Below are 21305 nucleotides of genomic sequence, written 5' to 3'. Positions count from 1 at the left end.
AACAACGCTCTGTGCCTTTAGTGCAAAGCTGATGAATGTTGTGTAAAAACAGCCAACACACCAATCGAGCTTTACTTCATTGATTTTTTTTTTATTGGTTTGATGCTGTTACAATAAAATATATTTAAAAAACAAAAAAAGATTTTGGTCACTCTCTCTTTGAGGAGAAAAGCACTTCAGTTTAAGACAGGACAGACGCTCAACTCACAGGAAAGAAGAGAGAACCAAGACCAGAACAAAGAAAGTGAAAACAAGAGAATCAGCTCCACAGTAGTAGCAATTTGACCTCAACATAAAGCAGAGAACGTTTTTGTGCTGAAATGTATCTTTATCTTGCAGCAGATATTCACTTCACAACATAAATATACTATACAGAGTGATTACACATAACTATCTCAATTGGAACACTAAGTGTGTGTGTGTGCGTGTGTGCAGGTGGTGTGACAGACGTAAAGGTAAGGCTGGAGGAGTGATTGTCGACGCCCACATCAGTGGACCAATAACAAATGATCTTAAACAGCTGCACAACATTAAAACATTTGACTGTTTTTAACTCTCACTGTCACTCTGACTGTGTGAGACCCTAACCCAGCGTGGGACAGAACAAAGGAAGTGCCACAGATGATGCTGCAAACACAGACTTCAGGGCTGCGATGCAGTGGATGCTCGACTGCCTCGGTTTAAAGCACGCTGTCATTATTCTTTGTGGTACAAAGTTTGGCTCCGCGAGTCGTTGCACACGTTGCTCTTTCACGTAGTGCTCGCTAAATCTGAAGAGAAATGCCCACTAAGCAACACGTCAACAACCACAGGTCAGCTGTACAGCTTGTTGTAAGCTAGCTTTGTCTCGCCGCTCTCGTTGAGCACTGTCACCAACATCCGTGATGATGTCATCAGAATGGAGCAGTGGGCGGAGAATGAAGATAAATAACTTCTAACATTCTTAAGGCTGAATAAACAAATGAACTATTTATCCTGAAAATTGGAGGTCAAATTTCAACAAATGAGAATAACACCTGATTTTTGTTTATGTACATAATTTTAAAAAAACAAACAAACAAGCAAATGCATCAGCAAAGTCATCAGATATCTCTAAATATTGCTGTCACTTAAAGGGAATCTGTAGTGGAGTTTCCAATTTTATATTTAGTCTTGTGTCCTGTTACAGAGGTGGATGTTCATATTAAACATTCAAATAATGAAGTCAAATAAAGAGAAATCCCTGTGAGCCTGAATGTTTTCCCTCTGACTGGACGCTGTTACAGGAGACATCACACACACGTATACGTCTGTAATTATTTATTCAAGCATGTTAAGTGAAGCTGAAATGAGCTTAACCAGATTCATTAATATCCTTCTCTTATGTTTCACTTCAGTTTTATTTATGTAGCACCAAATCAAGGTACAACAATAATACAATATTATACTTTTCAGTGTTTTGTTTTTAGAAGCTGCCAATAATTCAGTTATTAATACGTTTGAACGTGTGCATCCCAAACATGGTCACCTGGCTGTGACCACAGAAGCTCCACCCACCATTTAAAGGGGGCGGGGCTAAACGAGCTTGAGTGTATCCAGTAGGGTAATGTATTTTAACTTGTAACTGTAATTAAAGCTACTCTCTAAGTGAACAGAACAGGTCCCCTTTAAGCGTGACACAGGACACAAACATTCCTTTTAACATGTCACATAACAGTCCCCTGTCCTGCTACCGTCCACCACATGGACAATGGTGGCTGAAAATAGTCCTCACAAATTTGTTTTGTGTGTTTGCTCAAATCATGTTTTTTCAAGGAAAACTGAAACTCTTTAAACCTCAGTTCAGAAGCACAAAGCAGTCGAGGGCTACTGAGATGTGGGTTTTCACCTCCTTTTGTAATTTTCTGAAAACAAAGGAACTTACTGAAAGCAACAAGTTTGGATCATCTGATCAAAATCCGCGTGAGACGCATCGCTCCTGGATGGCGTGCAGCCCGATGTGTTGAAAAGTGACACCAGTGTGAATGAGCACGTGACTCGCATGGATGAGCCAAATGTGACCAGATGCACCTTTTACTTCCCTGCATCTTTACGGACTGAGCCGAAGGACAAACATTACAGACGTGCTTCTCACGTGTTTGCTGTCATTGTCATTACCAAGTGCACATTGATGCGTCTATTGTAGCTCCTGTCAGCTCCAAAGCTTCGCTGTGTACAGTTTCTCTCTTTTATCTCCTGCGTTGTTTGTCTCTCTCTTCTCTGCCTCTCTCTCACTTTCTCTTCTTGTTGTTTGATAAAACACTTAATGTGTTTTTCTCAATACTGCCTTGGCATTTATATATTAACATCTAGATAGATTTAAACTAAACTTTATTTATGTCTGTTGGGCTTCTCTAGCAGTGCTACTCTAGTCTGACGACATGACATCATCAAAATAATAAAGATAATCTAGGATAAGCATCTAGGATGTAGCATCAGATACTGGGATCAAAAACGTCTCATTCAGATATTAAAATATTACTTTGGAAAGAGAAAACAAATATTTGCTGTAAAAAGTAAACATTTGCTCATCCAGCAAATACCTCCATCCAGTGATGTGACTGCAAATTTCACGCTGAAGGCCTTGTCAAAATTTGGTAGCGATACGACAAAGATATTTTGAGTGTGAATGTTACAGATTGAAAAAGGTGGCAATGAATGACGTGTATCTAAAGAGTAACTGTTTGATGGGCAGCTCTGTGGAATTCATGTTATATTTGCTCAAAATAGATAGAATGTAACTCTATACGCAGGTCGAACTTTAGATGCTTGAAAACAAGTTAGAAAATCCAGTTTATAGGTATAAGGTCACGTCTATGTAGCTCTGCAGGACATGAAAACATTAATATTCAAAATCTCCAAACTACCGGTGAGCACACACGCAGCTTTATAATTCCAAACTTTAAGGAACTTTTTTTCCATCCAACTCAAAACATAAAAAGTGCCACAAAGGTGACCCGGGGGAACCTGTCTAGTGTCATTCAACATTTTCGTCACTCGCTCTTTTCCGTCCACACACACTCTCACCTAGACAAATAATATATGGTGGCGGAGCGTCCTGCTCACGCTCCTCACACACACGCCCTCTTAGCGTGCAGCATCTCGATCAGCAGGTTGTTGCAGGGCACCTCTCCACTCACATGCATGTAGCATAGGTAGTCCTCGGCCTGCGTGCTGAGGGAGCGCAGCTCCGGCAACCGTACCAGCAGCTGGCTGAACTTCTCTTGGAACTGAGGGTAGGCAGACAGGGTGTACTCCAGCAGAGCAGCGTTCACCTGCTCCTGGACGCCCTCCACAAACGCCTGGTTCTCCAGCAATTTTACATCTAAAGAGAGCAAAGTTAGTTCAGGTTAATGTGTGAGCAATTACAAACTGGCTGACGAGTGCAGAAAGAAATCATTCATTTATTAATATGCGCCACATCACCGGTGAGCTGTCCAAGGTGGAGACCAAGGTCGGTTTGGTTAATGCTGGGTTTGAAGTCATATGTAAACAGACACATTTTTGCAGTAGAAATGTGGCTTTTCTAGCAGATGTTGTGCAAAGTCTGTCTCATATATAAAATTTGACATTGGCAGCCTGTTCAGACTACAGAACAAATTCTATAAAGAATGTTAAACCCTACCCATCACCATGAATGTCACACATGGAGGATGTTGTGTATAAAATGCACATCTCCAAAGTCAAAAAATAGGAATTCAAGCCAACAAACATCAAAGCTGTTTAAATGTTTTGTGAACTTGGGGATGAAGTACATCAGCACAGTGTGGAGCTGGAACAAGACATCAGATGTTTCCTTTTTCACAAACTCGTCTTTTTATGTCGGTGGCTTAACAAACAACCACGCCCCAGACTAAACCCTGCATGGGTCACCACAGTGATGAGCGTTGACTCAGCACCATTTAGCCATTTGAAGTAAAATAACTTGTTATAATTTGTTCTGCACATTTCTGTCTTCTTGAGACTAAAGTTTTATTATCAAAAGTTAACTATGGACCAGAGAGGACTGGGAGCTGCTTCAGAAAAGATTTGCAGGTATGTTTTTCACACCAATGTGAAAATTAGCAGAGGTGTGGACTCGAGTCACATGACTTGGACTCGAGTCAGACTCGAGTCATTAATTTTATGACTTTAGACTTGACTTGAAAAAATGTTCTAAGACTTGTGACTTGACTTGGACTTTTACACCAATGACCTGGGACTTGAATTGGACTTGAACCTGTTTACTTGAAAAGACTTGATATTTTACCCCAAATATAAAATTTAACATGCATATTATATAGAGATTGAAAATGTGACGTCATTCACGGGTAGAACCGCAAAGGATTCTGGGAACTCGTGGCAAGCGGTACTAGCGCACGCAGGCTTTCAATTAAAATCAGTTACACAGCGATAAAAAGAAACACAAAAATGTCAAGAAGCTGTTGTATTATTAACTGCAATAGCCGGTCGCATGACAGCCATGGGAAGCCGACGGGTAAAGAGATCGGTTGTTATCGGATTACGTCGTTGAAGAGAAATTGTTCAAGCCATGTTTCCGAAGTAACAAAGACGCGACGGATGGTCTGGATTGCAGCCATTCAAAGATCAAATATAACGTCCCAGAACACTCCAGCTCACAGGTTAGTCTGCTCCAAGCATTTACACGAAGGTCAGTGTTTTTTAGTAGTTAATGCGTCATTTTCATAACATAACTGGTGATATAGGTTACAAGCAAGTCTGGTGCTGAACAGAAATTGTCGCGCTATGCTCCTTTATTTATTGTGCATAAATAGTGAATTGTCCTGACACAATATTGCGTTTCGCTTCTGTTATTATGGTACATTGACAAAAACATATACTTTTATTCACAGGATAAAACAGGTTTTTTGTATCACTAATTGCCCAGTACGATTACAGCATACAGTATTATTGTCACTGCTACATTTCTGTGATGGGTACCAGAAATTATTTCCACTGCTAATTAATTACCGTTGAGCTCAAAGGTCCTATTAATAAACGGTTAAGGAATGTGTATTTATGACGACGATTTGTGAGACTGGTAAACTTATGATACGTACGATGGTCTTTCGTTCTACACGGTGCATTTCAAGGTCCTGCACCCATCCGTCAGTAAACTGTACCTGGGCTTGTTGCAGTGACCGGAAGTTACTAAACTTCATGAGTGTATGCACTCACTCCAAGAACCGTATGATTATAAATATGCATATAAATATGCTAAGATGAGATAGCTGACTTCATCTAACTAGCAAATGTTTTCCAGGCTACGTTGGTGATACAGTTTTTTTTTAATGTGTATGATATTTTTGTCATGCGATTTTAAAGCCGGTCCTACAACCGCATCCAAGAATAACATGCAGCTTATCTCAGAACTGTCGGTGAAAATTATTCTTGGAGCTAGGTTTAATTGAGCTGCATTTTAAAGAGGTGCAATTTCACAATTTGTGTATATTTTCTAAGTTCACTATTTTGTCATGTGTTGAGAAAAACACAGATTTTAAAATTACATGGTCTAATATTTACATTTAGCATAACTGCAACATTATTTTTTCGTTTTGTTTTTTTTAAAGACTCGAAAGGACTTGAAATTCAAAGTTTCAGACTTGTGACTTGACTCGGACTTTTACACCAGTGACTTGAGACTCGACTCTGACTTGCCTGACATTACTTGAGACTTGACTTGAGACTTGAGGATAAAGACTTGAGACTTACTTGAGACTTGCAAAACAATGACTTGGTCCCACCTCTGAAAATTAGTTACTTCTGTAAAGGCTTATGGAGCGATTCACACTGATCATAGCCGGCAGCGCTCTGTGTAAAGACCATTTTCATTTAGAAACATTTCTAAGTATCTAACTATTGTTCTGCTATGTCAGTTAACCTTGGCTTTACGTGTGTGTGTGTGTATATGTGTATATATATATATATATATATATATATATATATACACATATACACACACACACACACACAGGGTTTTTCATCTTCACCACAGCTGCACATTTTCACCTTGGAATTGCAGTTGTACCAACAGCATCAGAAACACAAACTGAGGCAGAGTCATATCGTGCAGACCCAAACAAAACAATCCTGTTAACTCGAAGGGCGGGGCCTGGTTGTGATGAGCACAAAACGATGAATGAACAATATTATTAGCTGTTTGATGATGCTGAAGGTTCATTTCAGCCCAGTTTGAAGGCTGCGTTATCAGTAACATGAACAGCTCGTTAAGCCACCGGTATGAAGGTTCTACAGGCTTTGTGGTTGGTGTTTGTAATCTGTTCCCACCCTGCAAAAATAAGTTAAAAAGACGCTTTTGACAACAACGAACGTCACCTCAGGTTCAAAGGAAGAGCGCTGAACACGTGTGCATTCCTCAAACACAGCAGATTTGAATCCAGACCTTTCTCCATATCAGTGCTAACCACTCCACTACCAAGTATAACAGTTTACTTATATAGCAGCGACGATTCAACCCAACATTTTAAATAGTGGTGGAGAAATAAAGCCCTTTTAACGGGAAGAGACCTCCAGCAGAGCCAGGCACAGGTGGGGGCCATTATGGGCCATGGATGGGTGGAGGTTGGGAAGGGCTGGCAAAAATGTAGCACACAAAGACGTGTGTTGCAAGTGATTTGAGGGCCATACAAGCTCTACGTGCAACACACAATGACCTGGTCTGATCTATATTCAATTTTAACATTTTTTTTTAATTATGAAAAGTCGGCTTCACTTTTTAGCCAAATTTGGACGTAAAGGTTACCATTACTGACCAACCAGAACTGGCCAAGAAAAGAACATTTTTCCCTCTCAGAGCAAAAGGTGCAGCAGGACTCAAGGCTTTATTTCAAAATCGGTTTAAAAGCGCTCATAAATCATTCATTTGAGGGATAAATACACTGAAAAAAAAGGGATTGGCCATCTCTTGGATTTATGTAAGCATCTTGCGTGTATTTAACACAAGTGCCTCATGCTTTAAAGTTAAGTGTAACTATATAGTGTAGAAGCTACATGATATGCAGAGAGGGTAGATTAAATTGTTCATATCATGTTTGATTGAAGTAAGTCAATAATATAGCAACGTTAAATCTCGCGACCCTGCACGGGATTCCAGTCTCGCACTCTTTGGATCGTGGTTTGAGGAAGGCATCCATCTCAGGCAAGTCGAGCAGCCGCCTCTACTTTTTTCAGTTTACCGAAAACAGTAAATTGGGTGGTTGTTACATTAAAAAAGGCTTCCTTGTAATTTGAACACAAAAAGTTCGTGTTTCTTTCTTGAATGTAATTAAATCATGCAGGATCTGTTTAATTTGTTCTTGTTGAGATGACCTGATACAATCTAGTGAGAGTGGTTAGCTGCTGGACTCATGAAATTCACAAGATCACACGAGATTTCAAGCTGCAGTAAAATCAGTGGAGTTATAGGAGGCAGACAACTGCACACACACCGTGGTTTAACTTGTCAAGGACAAAAACGTACAGAAAATTCTGCATCAAGCCTTGAAATCACAGCTTTCCTGCTTTTGTTAATTCTGGATTGGTGGTTAGTGCTGTTGCCTCATAGCAAGAAGGTTCTGGGTTCAAATCCACAATCTGCCTAGTTTGCAGTGGTTTCTCTCTGGGTGCTCTGATTTCCTCCCACAGTTAAAAGTCGTGCAGTTATTAGAGTTAAGTTAATTTGTGATTCTTAATTACCGTGAATGTGAGTGCAAATGGTTGTTTGTCTCTATGTGATAGAGCTGTCAGTTCAGGGTTATACCCCTGCAACCCGGATAAAGAGGATGGTAGTCATTGTAGATCCATTCAGCTTTTATGTTAACCACACTCTAGACTTTGTTGAACATTATGTAATATGAAGTCAACATGTAGTATTTAAGTGACCAAGTAGTATTGGGGTAAAGGTTATTGAGTAATGTTCAAATAAAATGACAAAATTGCGAAGAATTAAAATATTCCAAGAGCTCAACTTACTTCATCTGAACATGTTTCAGTCGCGTTTTATCAACACAACATGCACAGGCTTACTGAATATGAATAAGTTGTGTTGGTTTAACTCAGTTGTTTAAGTTTCTGCCAAAGAAAAACAGTTGTGTGCAACCAATGTCCACATGGCCTTTTTTCAGTACTAGCTTTATGTGTATGATGTACCTATACTTTATGTATTTAGTAAGGTGAATGCGTGTGGGTGGCTGCGTGTGTGTTTTTATGCGTGCGCGGTGCATGTGAGACAATAGCCGAGCCCTCTGGTGGACTGGCATTCAGCATCAGCTGAGCTCATCGTTGAGAATCCATTCACGCAGTAATTAAATGTTTTGAATCAATGTTCTGAATCATCTTTTCAAACTGCTTAAGGGCAATTAAATTACCCCTGACAAACCTGACTCTGAAGATGAGGGAAAGCAACAGAGCAAGCAAAGGAGCCACTGCCAAAGGCAGCAAATATTTTCTGCCTATGACAAGTGCTCTCCTCATTCAAAAAGCTCTTTGTTCCCTGCTTTGCCAGCGCTAAACAGCAAACACTTCAGGGAATCTGTTCGAGCCACATTTATGCTCTCTCCATCTGCACAAGCCGCTACATGAATGCCGGCCCTGCTATCAAATGATAGACCCATCCATTACGCTTCTTTTGAATGCCATTAGTGGACAATGGAGGAGGATGTCTTTGTTAATATCAGCTTTTGTCAAGCCTAGAAATTTAATTAAGTGAATTTATTGGAGGGAAAAAGGCCAGTTTGGAAAACACTTGTAACCTCATAGATAAAAAGGCTCCTGCAGATTATCTGCAATTGTGACATTTTTTTCATTAGGATATCAGTGTTGCTATTCACAATCTGAGAAAAGACAGCACCAGTATGGCCGTGCAGCTCCATGAAGTTGATTGATTTTTGCATCTGCTAGCCTTTGAAAAATGCGTGATTTACAGACCACACACATAAGTCCACACTTTTCAAAACAGTTTTATTTGCAAAAAAGGTCAAAAGGTTCCCTCTTACTGTACTTAAATAATCATTTTTAGAAGAAGAGACTTTCTATCTGAAATGTCTGTATTGTGTCTCCTCCTTCCGCCTCTAAGCTGAGAAACTTATCAGCAGTTTGTAAAAACATCGTAGTAAGTTGGATGGAAGCAACGGTAACGGTGCCGGATGCTAGTTATTTGCCGTCATAATGCATCCCCTCATTGTATTGCAGCAATGATGCACAAACAAGATGACTCACTTGGGTTGAAAAGGAGGAGGAATTTCAGACAGGCGATCTCTCTGCGGTCGACCTGCAGCACCCGCAGCCTCGCTGCCAGCTCCTGACCTCTTTGGACCAGACTGGAGAGTGTCCCCTCAGCCTGAGACAGGATGGATGACAGCTCCACCTGCAACACGGGCTACTGGTTATTTCCTTTGCCCCTTATATTCATGAGACTTTAGCAAAGACAAATATCCCGGGTTAGTGCGTTGGAGGATTTTTTGCCTGTTTAGCACATGGCTAACAAATCCACTCCCCCTGGACGGGGCAGCAGTGAGCGGGGGACACGATTACATTCAAAACCCAAAGGCTTGGATCACCTCTGAGTACATAAGTGTGACATTTTATTTTTTTCCACAGTGTCATGTTAAGTATTTGACTTTCCAAACACTAAAGCTTACTTGTTCCCCGAGGTTAACTGCACCCATTTTGTAGAGAATATCGATCCCGGGGAAATTCCAGAGTCCCTGCACCTCACAGTGATGACAGTCTAACCACCAGAATTATATATGCTTGCAAACACTGATGTAAGGTGAATTAAATAAAGACAAAGAAACATAAATAGCCTTAACTTTAACACTAAACTGGACTTTGAGAGATTTATTGGATAAACGGCCTTTCCAGAGTTTCCCTTTTTTTCTATATGTCTGTTAAGTTTATTTCACTAATAATTGTTGGCAAATAAAAAAAACTATATGTTTTTTTTGATGAGACACATATGTCTCTCTATATTTAGTTTAGAGCATGGAGATTTTGCATTAGAATTTGAACTACTGTTAGGATCAGAATATGTTAGTACAGATATCAACAGCCAGTGAAATATAAATGAATACTGCTAAACATAGTGTATATATATTTTTATACGAAAACAGTAAAAACAAAACTCCTCTGGATTGGGTGCAATGTGTGGAGCACACTGGGTGGTGTGCTGATGGGAAGTTGTGCGAGGGAGTTGTTACCTCCTGGCCGGTCACCAGCAGAATGCTGTCTTCCTTTGCGTGTTGCACTTGTCTGAAAATGTGATCCAGGACGAGCAGTTCAGACCAGCAGTTATGAAGCAGCTTCATTTGATCTCCCACCTTCAGGAAACGCAGACAGACAGACGCAAGAAAAGCAGACAAAGAACAAAGATGAACTCAGTGGAAAACAAAAGACATCTCATATTGTTTGATAAACTCGCTCTCACATTGAGCTCGTTTCTGACCAGAAAGACGAAAAATATTTACACCACTGTCACCAATTAGTTTAAAATAAAAGGACTATGGGGGGAAAAATTAGGCTTTTAATAGCAAAACATCTGTGTGTGTGTGTGTGTGTGTGTGTGTGTGTGTGTGTGTGTGTGTGTGTGTGTGTGTGTGTGTGTGTGTGTGTGTGTGTACTCTCCTTTCATACTGGCCCAGCAACACCTAGGACCTCTCCAGCCTCCTCACCTCTCCCCAGCACCCCCACCTTTCCCTTTTCTGCTCTGCTCTGGGGGATGGGTGCATATGTGTTTCCCCCCACCCGACTGTATCACACCCATAATCCTGCTGCCACAATATTGTCTGTAAAGTGAAGGACACAGCAGTCAGTAATTTTGCGGTCGCAGCTGCTAATAGGCCCAGACCCCATTCATCTGACATGGAGCTGACAGAATTACAGTCCATCTGAATGAAGCTATATATCAGTCACAGAGGTTGCAGTCTTGCCACAACACTCATCTGCACCGGTGCAGTGGTGGGGGTCTGGGCGTGCAGTGATAAAGGAAGGGGTTAAGGAAGCAAGAGGTCTCGGCGACCTCCTTTGCTTCCTCTCCAAGAGAAGTTGGACACTCAGCTGCGGCCCACAAAAAAAAGCTCAGAAATAGCAGGCTGAGTGTAGAAGGAAGGCATTTCTTTCATTTGCCACATGGATTCTTAATGTTTGTGTCTCTGCTGGGTTGAAACTGATATGTCAGGTATATACGTGTTAAGTGTCATATTACCTGTGAGGGCCATATTTTATGAAATGACAGGAAACTGTAAATGTTGTCTGTCATAGTCTACTGCCTTTACTGACATCGCAACCGCACACTGATACTGTATCCATTCCTCTGCAGAGCAGCCAACCGTGATGATATTTCCCAAGCGATATCTGTGTTGCATGTGGAAAAGGTCACCGATGGGCGGGTTGGCAGTTCAGGAATTTTTAAAAATCATCACCTATTTGGTTAAAAAAGCTGTAAGCAAATTTTCTAGATTCTGAATGTAGCAAAAACAACCCCTAATTCTATTTCTATGCTTTGTTGTGTCAGCAGTAACCTCACAGATGGCTTCATTTGGTCATCAGTTGGTTTTCACATTGATAAAATAAAGTCTGGTTAAACTTTGGTGTAATAATTTGGGCTTCTTGCTACTTTCTTCTTATTGGACAGCCACAGCTATATGATTGAAGTTTGCTTTTTTGTAATGACAACAGAACAAAAGAACAGGGCTACAAAAAAATCTAAATCAGAGGACTTATTGATTATATCTCAAAACACTTTAACTTGATTCCAGCTATCAGCTGAACCCTTGTTTTAACTGTTCAGGGTTCCAAAAGCGTTCCAGCAACTATACTGGCCCAAGTACTGCAAGGCAGAATGATCTGATATGAACACAGCTTTATTCTCGAGGTAGAGAATGATGAATGTACTTCACCATTCCTTCTAGGTCTGTTTCCAGCCTTGATCTTCCAAAGACAGCTATTACATTTTGAGTTGCAGAGGCTGGACCTGGCCCTGCCAGCTAACAAATATGGTGTTAGTGACTTTTAAGAAAATATATTAGTTTTGACAGTTCTGGTCAAAGTGGCAACTTGGGAACAGAAATGTGCATGCAGCACCAGTGCAAGCATGGGAATATAGCAGCAGAGCTTCTTGCATGCCAATCAGTCAGTTATTTATCTTCTGAGCTTTGATAGAGAAGTGATATGACAGTTTTTCAAACAAACCTGGGGGTTGTTTGCTTTCTGTGCACCTGTGTTTAGTAACTAGCGAAACACTTGGAGTACTGCGGTAACACTCTGAGTGCACGTTCACTAATATATCACACACTCTGGGGAGCAAAGAACACAAGCAATAATTCATGACCAGAAAGCAACATTCAACTAATCCAAAGTTTTTGATTTAATATTTAGATGTGATCTTTAATAAGTTTGACCCTGCAGTCATTCCAAAATGCAGTTTTTGCCTTCTGTCCATATTTTCATGAATAACGTGTATTTTAAGTAAAATTTCCAGCCTTTAGTAGCGTTTGTGTTCATTGTGTGCATCTCAGCCACGTTTTCCATCATCACCAGGTGAGCAGAAGGTCAAACATATGACAGACAAAGGCCACCTCTGGGGAAATTGCAGCAATCGATAGCTTTCATTCGGCAAATAATTTAGTAACAATGTAGGCAAGCGCAGAGAAGAGCTGCGATGGAGAGCTGACATTCCCCCGTTATCGTCTGCATGGAATGTAATTATCCAGCCCAGGGAAACGGCTCTTTCAGCGGGAGGCTTTCTTGGCAAAATATGCACAGCTTTGTTCTCACTGTCCATGTTGGCTGTCCACTGTGCATAAAAATGGTGTAAATGTCAGCACAAGTACATTGGATGTGTATAAAAGGAGACTCCTGGCAGGGAAATGAAACTTGTGAGAAAAGCTGTCACTTCAAAATAAGGATATAAGAGGAAAACCAGCATTATTCATCTTTTTCCGTATTTTGGTTCATGGCCTGACAAAACTTTTATGAACGGGGAATTAGACATTAATGCAAATTAGAACATATTTCAAATCTGAAGCGATATAATTATGTTTTAAAAGCTGTTGTTTAGTCTGACATCTAGAATTAGACATTTCATGAAGTCCGTGAGAACCAAACCAGTCCAAAGTAAATCTGTTGTTTGTCAGATTTAGGTTTCTCTATAGCAGCAATACTTGCTTGAAAATGCATTTACAACATATCTTACTAAGAATGTTATATATATCAGATATTATAATACCATCACGTTGCCTTCCAACTACCAAGCAATGGGTTAAAAAAAGAAGCACTCGTATTTATTATTGTTCTGTCGTGATTGATTATGTCTGTTTGTCCAAGCAGGAAAAATAATTGTGCAGCATGTACTAGCAGTCCTGCTACTAGTACTATGACTACTACTAATTATAATAATGTGCTCTTTTAAATGAAAGCTACAAATTATATGCTGTAATTACAACTATTTCTAAGTCTGATTAAAATGTTTTATATTAAATAACAAAGCCTAAGGTTACAGAAGGCTAAGGTTAGCTCTCATTGATTTCCTGCTGCCGGGTTATATATATGTACGAGTAAATAATTTGATATTAGCAAAAAGAAAATCACCTTTGTATCTTATATTCAGTTTTTAATTAGTTTGCATTATTTGAAGACTAACATGAAGTATTTGTGTAACCCATGCTAATCTTCAGAGGTGTATCCCCCCCCCAGTAATACCTTCTCCATTTACATTATTTTAAATATCACTGATAATTGGTGAGAATAAATGACCATTATTATGTTTCTAGCTGTAAATTAATAACTGGGAATGGGCATGTTGTGGAATGTTCCAGCGTGTGCATATTTTGTCATAATGTGTTATTTTTTGTGTTTCTTCCACAAAATTTACATTTTGGTTTTGTGACTCTGTGACACCATGAGTGCAGTGGGTTTCTGACAATCACTGAAGAGATAGGCCGAGCATAATGCTCTACTGTTGCTTCACATAAAGTGAAGTAGTAATAATAATTATAATTAATATAAATGTATTTGTGCATCACAGAGTTAAAAGTGCTCCTCAGCTCAAATGTATAAGCATGCATGTTCCAACATGCAGACGCATTGTCAACCATGCGGTCCAACATTAATTCCAACACACTTCTATACCTACAAATAGATGCAATATAGAGGGAAAGATTTTTAAAAATGACTTTTCAGCAGTTGTATAAAACAAACCACAGATTCAGCCAAACTGGAAAGCGCAAATAGGTATGATATGTGAGTCCTGAGTAGCTGTTGACTTGCTGCTGTATTCTGCACCAACAGGAAACTGGCTAAGCAGGAGCAGCAGTTAAAGTTCCAGATGATTGAATGACAGTAAAGATTTGATTTTGGGGGGATATATCTTCGATGAAGGAAACGAGACTGGATGAGCTTAGCGAGCTTAGTCAGATTCAATATTTAGATGTTGGTCAAAGATGATCCCAAGCAGATGATTTGATGTTACTGGTGAGGAGGCCAAGGTCCTGACCTCCTTAGAGGAGCTGTCAGGACCAAACACTAGAACATCTTTTTAACTAAAACTGAGAGGATATTTATCCCATTTATCCCAAAACTTTGTACTGTGCTTGTGTCGACTGTATACCAACACACACTTTGTACATTATCAGTAGAAAGAATTAAATGTCTGCAGCTGGATTAAAATGATCAGATATTAAAATTTACTGTATATTCTGATGATATTTGTTGATAACAAAATATGATGAGCTGCTGTGTGTTCCTGCTGTGCTGCTGAGACTGAGCAGCAGTTTGGCCAAGTATCCCCTCACACAGGCACAGACGCAGTATAAAGATACCTCGTTGTGTTAGTGTGAGAAGATGCAACCAAAAAAACCATCATCCCCACAATGGGAGCTTTGTCTCTGCGACAATAAACAGACAAAGTAACAATAAAATAACAATAAATAAGTAACAATAAAATAAATTAATCAGCATGCATCGATGTTCTCAGAAACAAATAATCATTTTTAGTCCATTCAGTTCATACTTTGAGTTGCTATTTGAGCAGGACAGTGAGCTCGAATAAAATGTTATAAAATCTGGAAGCTGTGAGCTACACTTACTCAATAAAGCTTTCCAAACACACACACACACACACACACACACACACACACACACACACACACACACAAAGAGCTTACAAAATCGTACAAAAACATCAGAGGGCCTAATACTGTGTTTAATGTTTGAAACTAATAAGATGTTACGTCTTATTAGTCTTATTAGATGTTAAAATTCATCGGATCTGTAGACCAGAGCAAAACCCATGAAGGATTTTGGAAAAACATTCTTATATTTAACATTTTAAAAAACTGTTCGGCCTCTGACAATGGGGGAGAGAGGGGTGGGGGAGAGAGGGGTGGGGGTTAGTGTTTGTCACTGGAGAAAGAAAAACTGAGCTCAATGGGAAGAACTGTTAGAATTCAAATTCCATCTCCCTGCATGCAGGTTGGACTCACAGAAAGGTTTATCTGACGATCATTGTAGGTTTTCTTGTGTTTTCTTTTTTTGGTAATTTTGCATGATTAGTTTTTGACTTGACTGCATAAATTGCTGTATGCATGATCTTTTTGCTGCAAGCAGTAAATCCAGTCATAAGGAAACCACTCAATGCTTTTCACATGCAAGAATATGAACCACTGGCTCCTCACATCCAAGACCCAGGAGTAAATATCTAGACGTGACTGCGTGTGAAGCAGGAAAGGAGCAGAGCTGCTCTGACTGTACCTCAGTAAATAAACTGCATCTGATGAAAAGACACCAAGGACCAAATCACACCAAGGACAGCATCAACCTTTTGTTGCTAGTTAAACTGTTTAATTGGTAGAATCCCTTTGGCCATGGCTGGTTGACAGATGATTGTTCGTCAGCACAGACACATCATATCATGACTTATTGAAGAAGGTGACATTTTCGTCTTTGTTGTGTTACCTGTCTGATTTGTCAGGAAAGAATAATAATTCTCCATTTTCACTCAGAATACGAGGTGTGCGTGCAGCAGTGCCATCAGCAGCAGCGCAGTGAGTTCTGACTTCGTTCTGACTGCGCTGCTAAAGCTTACAGCGTACACAGACGGGTCGGCACACAGACAGATGTTTGATCATCATTCTCTGAGGTGTGTGTGATATTATCACCTACCAGGAGGAAATAAGAGGCTGAAAGTGCTGTGTTACACAGCTAAACGACATCAGACCAACTAGTCCAGTTACTCCAACTGCAGCTTTTTAGAGCTGCGCAGTGTTGGAAATAACAGTTCAATATCAGGAACACTGATTTTTCAAGAAAAACTTATTGAAGGCACTGACTGTAACAGGACATCATATAATGTAATAATGGGGACTGGTGACAAATTAAAGGAAAAGGTTGACTCTGTTATGCTTGGTGAGGCCTTTTGCTGCCATGGTTTAGGTTTGCTTATCCCCATCTACGGGCCACAATCATCAGGTTTATGCACTGGCCTTCACACACCAGATCTCAGCCCAACCAAACACCTGTATGACATGTCACCAGCATACTCGACCAAATAAGAGAAGATTTTTTTGGCAGAATGGTGTTTCTCCCTTCAGCAGATTTAGAGAGATTTGAAGAATTAAAGCTGTTCTGGTTGCTCAACACCTTAGAAAGACCCTTGTTTTCGCTTTAATCTGTCATTACTGTCATACATCATAATTATTGAAGTTTAATAGAGCACTTCTTTCTGTTCGTTTAGAGGAAAAAAACATATTTTAAGAGTTATGAAAAAGAAATTCTCCTCTGCAGTAAAAATTAACGGGATATTTGAGAAATGTGAAATCAGAAATAGCATTCACATGAATTCAAGCAAGTGAGAGCCTCTATGAGAACGTGATAGCAGCAGCAGTAGTGCTGGGAACACTTTCTGAATGGACTGCGAGTGGATTGTGAGTCAGCCGTGGGCGCCAGCTTCATCACATTTGAATTGCATTCATGTGTTTGTTGGGTCTGAAAGCCTGTGAACTTATTAATACAGACTTAAAACAAGCCATCGTCTTAATCCTTTTCAGAAACGGTAACATCGCGGCACCGTGCTCCCTTTTTCTGACAAACAGCAAACAGAAACAAAGGAAGAATGGATTCAGCCGTCCTTGTAAAAAGCTTTTGTGAGCGTGATGAACTTTTATTTTTTCACTTCTGCATATTTTAGACATAACCATAAAAGATCTTCAGAAATGTTCGGCTTTTACTGCTTGATTGTCACTGGATCAATATGTGTTTTCTTTCGTATCTTTTATTTCAGTTTTTATTTGTGAATTCTTGGAAAACCAAATGTGGGACTCAAGCGGCTGAGTCTGAGAAAACATCCCTCAAATCTAAACCGACAGATTCTTTTTGGGTGAATGCGCCACATGAAAATTCTAATTTTGGGTTATGAAGCATTTTCTGGTAGATCTCAGGTTTACTAAAATACTGCATGGAGCCTGTATGTACATGTATTGTGTCTTTGTCACATGTTTTGCAAGTGAAACCATGTACGGTTCATTTCAAACACTCAACACGGTAAAGAGTTTGCTACTCACCCTCAGCTCCTTAAAGAAGATGCAGCTCCGAGCCCACTCCACTATGGAGAACAGAGTCTGGTCTGCCATCCGACACATGAGGCTGAAGGTGCTGGGCTTTTCCAGCCGACCCCGGCCGTTTTGCTCCTGTTGCAGGTGAGTCACAATCTTGTTCTGGACGACCAGCTCGTCCGGGTCACAGCGCAGCAGCTCCAGAACCAGTGGCGGCAGGCTGGGGGGTTGCAGCGAGGCTGAGGGGTACATGTCTGGGTAAGGGTATCCTGTAAGAGTCTCAGGGGAGCTGGTGTAGTCGGGACACTCGGCTTTAATCGCCCTTCCGGGAAAGGCTGTGTACTGGTACTGGGTGGTGAGGGGCACGTGTGACTGCATGGCCATACCCAAAGACGGGGGTCCGTAGAGATTAGCCTCGTAGTCTGTGGGAGTGATGGAGCTCGGGGTGGAGGGGAGCAGGCTTTTAGAGATGGTGGGAAGGGTGTGCAAGGTGCCAGTGAAGCCGTAGTCTGCCTGCAGAGGAGAGGCTGGCGGAGGAGCCGTGCTCTCCAACTTGAAACCGTTGGATCGTATCAAAGCTTTCTTCTGCTGTTTCAAGGCCCTGTCTCTCTTGTACATGGGGCCAAATTTATTCCTACCCCCACGCATGCGATCTGCACGCACCGCTGTCACACATGAGACAAAAGGAGAAAACAGGTTTACAGACCCAAAAACCATCGACTGCCTCTTACACTGTGCAGACGTGCTGAGCTTTATGAGCACTAAACTCTTGTTCACAGTATTCCTACAAAGTAATTAACAGCCTTGTCTGTCTTTTTTTTTTTTTTTTGCTTCCCTTTTTAGGGCTGAGAAGAATCCCCGAGGAGTCTGTGCAGCTTTACTCCTTCTTCCCCGGGGAGTCTCCAGAATTTTATCAGCAAGACAAGAATGTGTCGTTTTTCTGCTACGGAAGCAGGTGCTTTCCTTTGCATTGCTGTCTGGGAATCAATCCCATCCCATGTGTGCAGGAAACACTGCATGATAGCCAGCACCATCGCATAAAGAAGTGGCCTCAGATAGACTTTAATATTATTTATTAGATTTATTTTATCATATTAAAATAAATGGTGGCAAATCACAGGCAAAATGTCCCTGTTTCATTATTATTATTATTATTATTATTATTATTATTATCATTATTATTATTATTATTATTATTATTATTATTATTATTATTATTATTGTAGTAGTTTACCTTCCAGCCGCATCCCAACACTGAGGCATTTCTGGAACCGACAGAAGGGACATCTTTTCCTCTGGGTCTTGTCTATTTTACACTCCTGGTTTTCCGCACACGTGTACCTCTTGTTGTTCTGCACTGTCCTCTTGAAGAAGCCCTGAAAACGAGCGACACACTGGTATCAAACGACTGGGTTTAGATTTCAAAATAAAAGGTCGATTGCGACTGCCGTTTTTGTATTTAGATTTAATTATTTCGAAGCACATTTCATTAACATTAAAGCCTTCACACGTTAGCTAAATTGGGATAACGTAAGTGTCCATTTTTCGCTGCATTTATGTTTCACGGACATTAAATTCAGACAAGTTCAGCAGTTATTTCTAACAGCTGGAGAAGCAATAATTAGCAGCAGGTTTGTGGTTAGCGCTCATTTTCAAATAAATAAAAAAACCATGTCCTCGCGCATGTCCTCGCGCATGGCTACCGTTTGCGTACCTTGCAGCTCTCACAGGTGAGCAGGCCGTAGTGATATCCAGACACTTTGTCTCCGCACACAGGACACAGCTCTTCCAGGTCCTCGTCGTATGTGTACTCCATCACCTTTAAAGTCACACCTGCCACACACAAGCACAGTGAGTCTACCATGCAAATCGCCTCTGATAATTATTTCTGCCGTGTTTTTTAAAAGAATTATCAATTATAAAAAACGAATAAAAAAAAATACAGATTCGCGTAATATTGTGCATTATTCCAACAAACATGACTTTTTACTTTTCGGCACTTAATCATTTTCCTACAATTTATTGTAGTTTCATCTCAACCTTTGACAGTTTGTTTTCATGTGAATGTGATATGAAATAACGATAATGTGGTTTTTTTCTAATAGAAGTTTAAATACATAAATTGCAATAAATCATTTAATTATTTTACAGGCATTTCTAGATGTAAATTATGAAATGTGTTTACATCATACAGTTAAATAAATGTTATGTAGGAGTGGAATTATTGGGTTATGTAAGATTTTAAATGAATAAATTATATTTTTTTAAATACATAAAAATAAAAAATAAATAAAAACAAATTAGATGAAAAACACAAGAGCGGATGTATTTAAAGACTTTTGCCCGAAAGGTTATTTAAGTAAATTTAAGCTTTAATTTTGTGTGTTGTTAGAGAAGCTCATCTCTACGGAGGCATACCGCAGAAAAACGTTATGCGTATATCTACCTGTTTTTTATTTTTTTATTTTAAATTAAGAAAAGTCAAATAAAAATGAATCTACATACAGCCACTATCGGCATCAATGAGACTCTCTCTATTGCATTATGAAATAACTGACAGACTATTCTTAACAACGAAATGTGTCTGCAGTTTGTTGTTGTGGTTTTGTTGCTTTCACCTGATCTGACTCCGCTGCTGAGTCTCGTGGTTCAGTCTCTAAGCTGACGTCGTTCATGAACCTACCGACACACGCGGCGGTGACTGATTATCCGGCCAAATGTTTACTTTTAGTTTTTTATTTTTACCGTTTTTGTTTGTTTGTCTTTGACGTTTCTGTAGAAACTGTCCGCACACACTGAAGTGAATCGGCGGTAAAACGAAATGAAGGCCGCTGAACGGGTAGTATTATTATTAGATCATAAGCAATATCATATTTTTTTCTTTATTTTTCACAGAGCAGCAATATTTCAAGATTTTAAAACAATGTAAAAAAAATGACAGATGTTTTCCTGGACTGATGATTGTTTCAGTTAATTGAAATTTGCATTGAGGAAAAAATGCTGCCGTCTTATTTTCAAACAGTCTGAATTAACTTAATAATTAAACGACGCGTTGTGGCTCTTTGGAGCTTGTGTGTTTCTTTGAATATTTTTCTGACTGCATGTCGCTGATTTTTGTTTCTTGACAAGCATTTGGTTAAAATAAAAAGTCACAGCTGTGAAGGTGACAGAAGCTGGAGTGTAGAAGGCCATGTAGGAAAACGGAGGCACTTACCGTGAGCCTTGTCTCCCAACATTTGAGCAGCAGACAGCAGGCAGGCAGTGATGATTGTCTGATGATTAAAACCTGGATGTAGGTGTTGCAGCAGCCTTGCATGGGCTGCAGAGGAGAGCAAAATAAAAAAGAAAGAAAGAAAGAAAGAAAGGCCAACAGAATTCCGGGTGAGTGCTGTCTATATCGGGATGCTTTAGGACCCAGAAGGGCCAATAGAAAGTGTAGTACGATGATGACCATTCACGAGCTCAGAGTGAAACTCCTTTCCTTCGCTCGCTCTTTACTGCGATTCCCTTATCGCCAAAGTTAGGCTGCCACGCTGCTATTGGTGGATGCCGAGTCATGTGACAGATGCTCTCCGCAGCCACAGAAAAATGCCTGGACAGAAGAGCCGAGCCGATGGAGGAGACGCACTAAACGTGCAAGTGAATGAATAAATTGTCAGAGAAGATTAGAAAAGCGCTCAGCTTTCGACGTTTAGAGAATAAAACACGCGTGTTTTCTTTCGATCTTTGTTTTCTTCTTTCATC

The 21305-nt window shown here is 40.1% G+C and overlaps 1 protein-coding gene across 1 annotated transcript; it reads right to left on the bottom strand.

Annotated features, from left to right (window-relative positions):
• Positions 1 to 85: 85 nt before the first annotated feature.
• On the bottom strand, positions 86 to 21023 carry LOC146561870 (nuclear receptor subfamily 5 group A member 2-like). Its single transcript, XM_085293285.1, has 7 exons — positions 20776 to 21023; positions 19276 to 19394; positions 18796 to 18937; positions 17571 to 18226; positions 10215 to 10334; positions 9235 to 9382; positions 86 to 3343 (listed from the first exon to the last, which is right to left on the bottom strand). Exons 1-7 carry the CDS (start codon positions 20795 to 20797, stop codon positions 3090 to 3092), a joined length of 1461 nt encoding a protein of 486 aa, XP_085149411.1. The 5' UTR covers positions 20798 to 21023; the 3' UTR covers positions 86 to 3089.
• Between the last annotated feature and the right edge of the window lie 282 nt (positions 21024 to 21305).

This window comes from Mchenga conophoros, linkage group LG12 (genome assembly GCF_057382185.1).
Source record: "Mchenga conophoros isolate Kocher_MC1m ecotype Shallow Benthic linkage group LG12, M_conophoros_male_GT1.1, whole genome shotgun sequence".
In the NCBI taxonomy this organism is placed as follows: Eukaryota; Metazoa; Chordata; class Actinopteri; order Cichliformes; family Cichlidae; genus Mchenga; species Mchenga conophoros.
The sequence above is the reverse complement of the archived record's forward strand: the minus strand, read 5'-3'. Positions and strand labels throughout refer to the sequence as shown.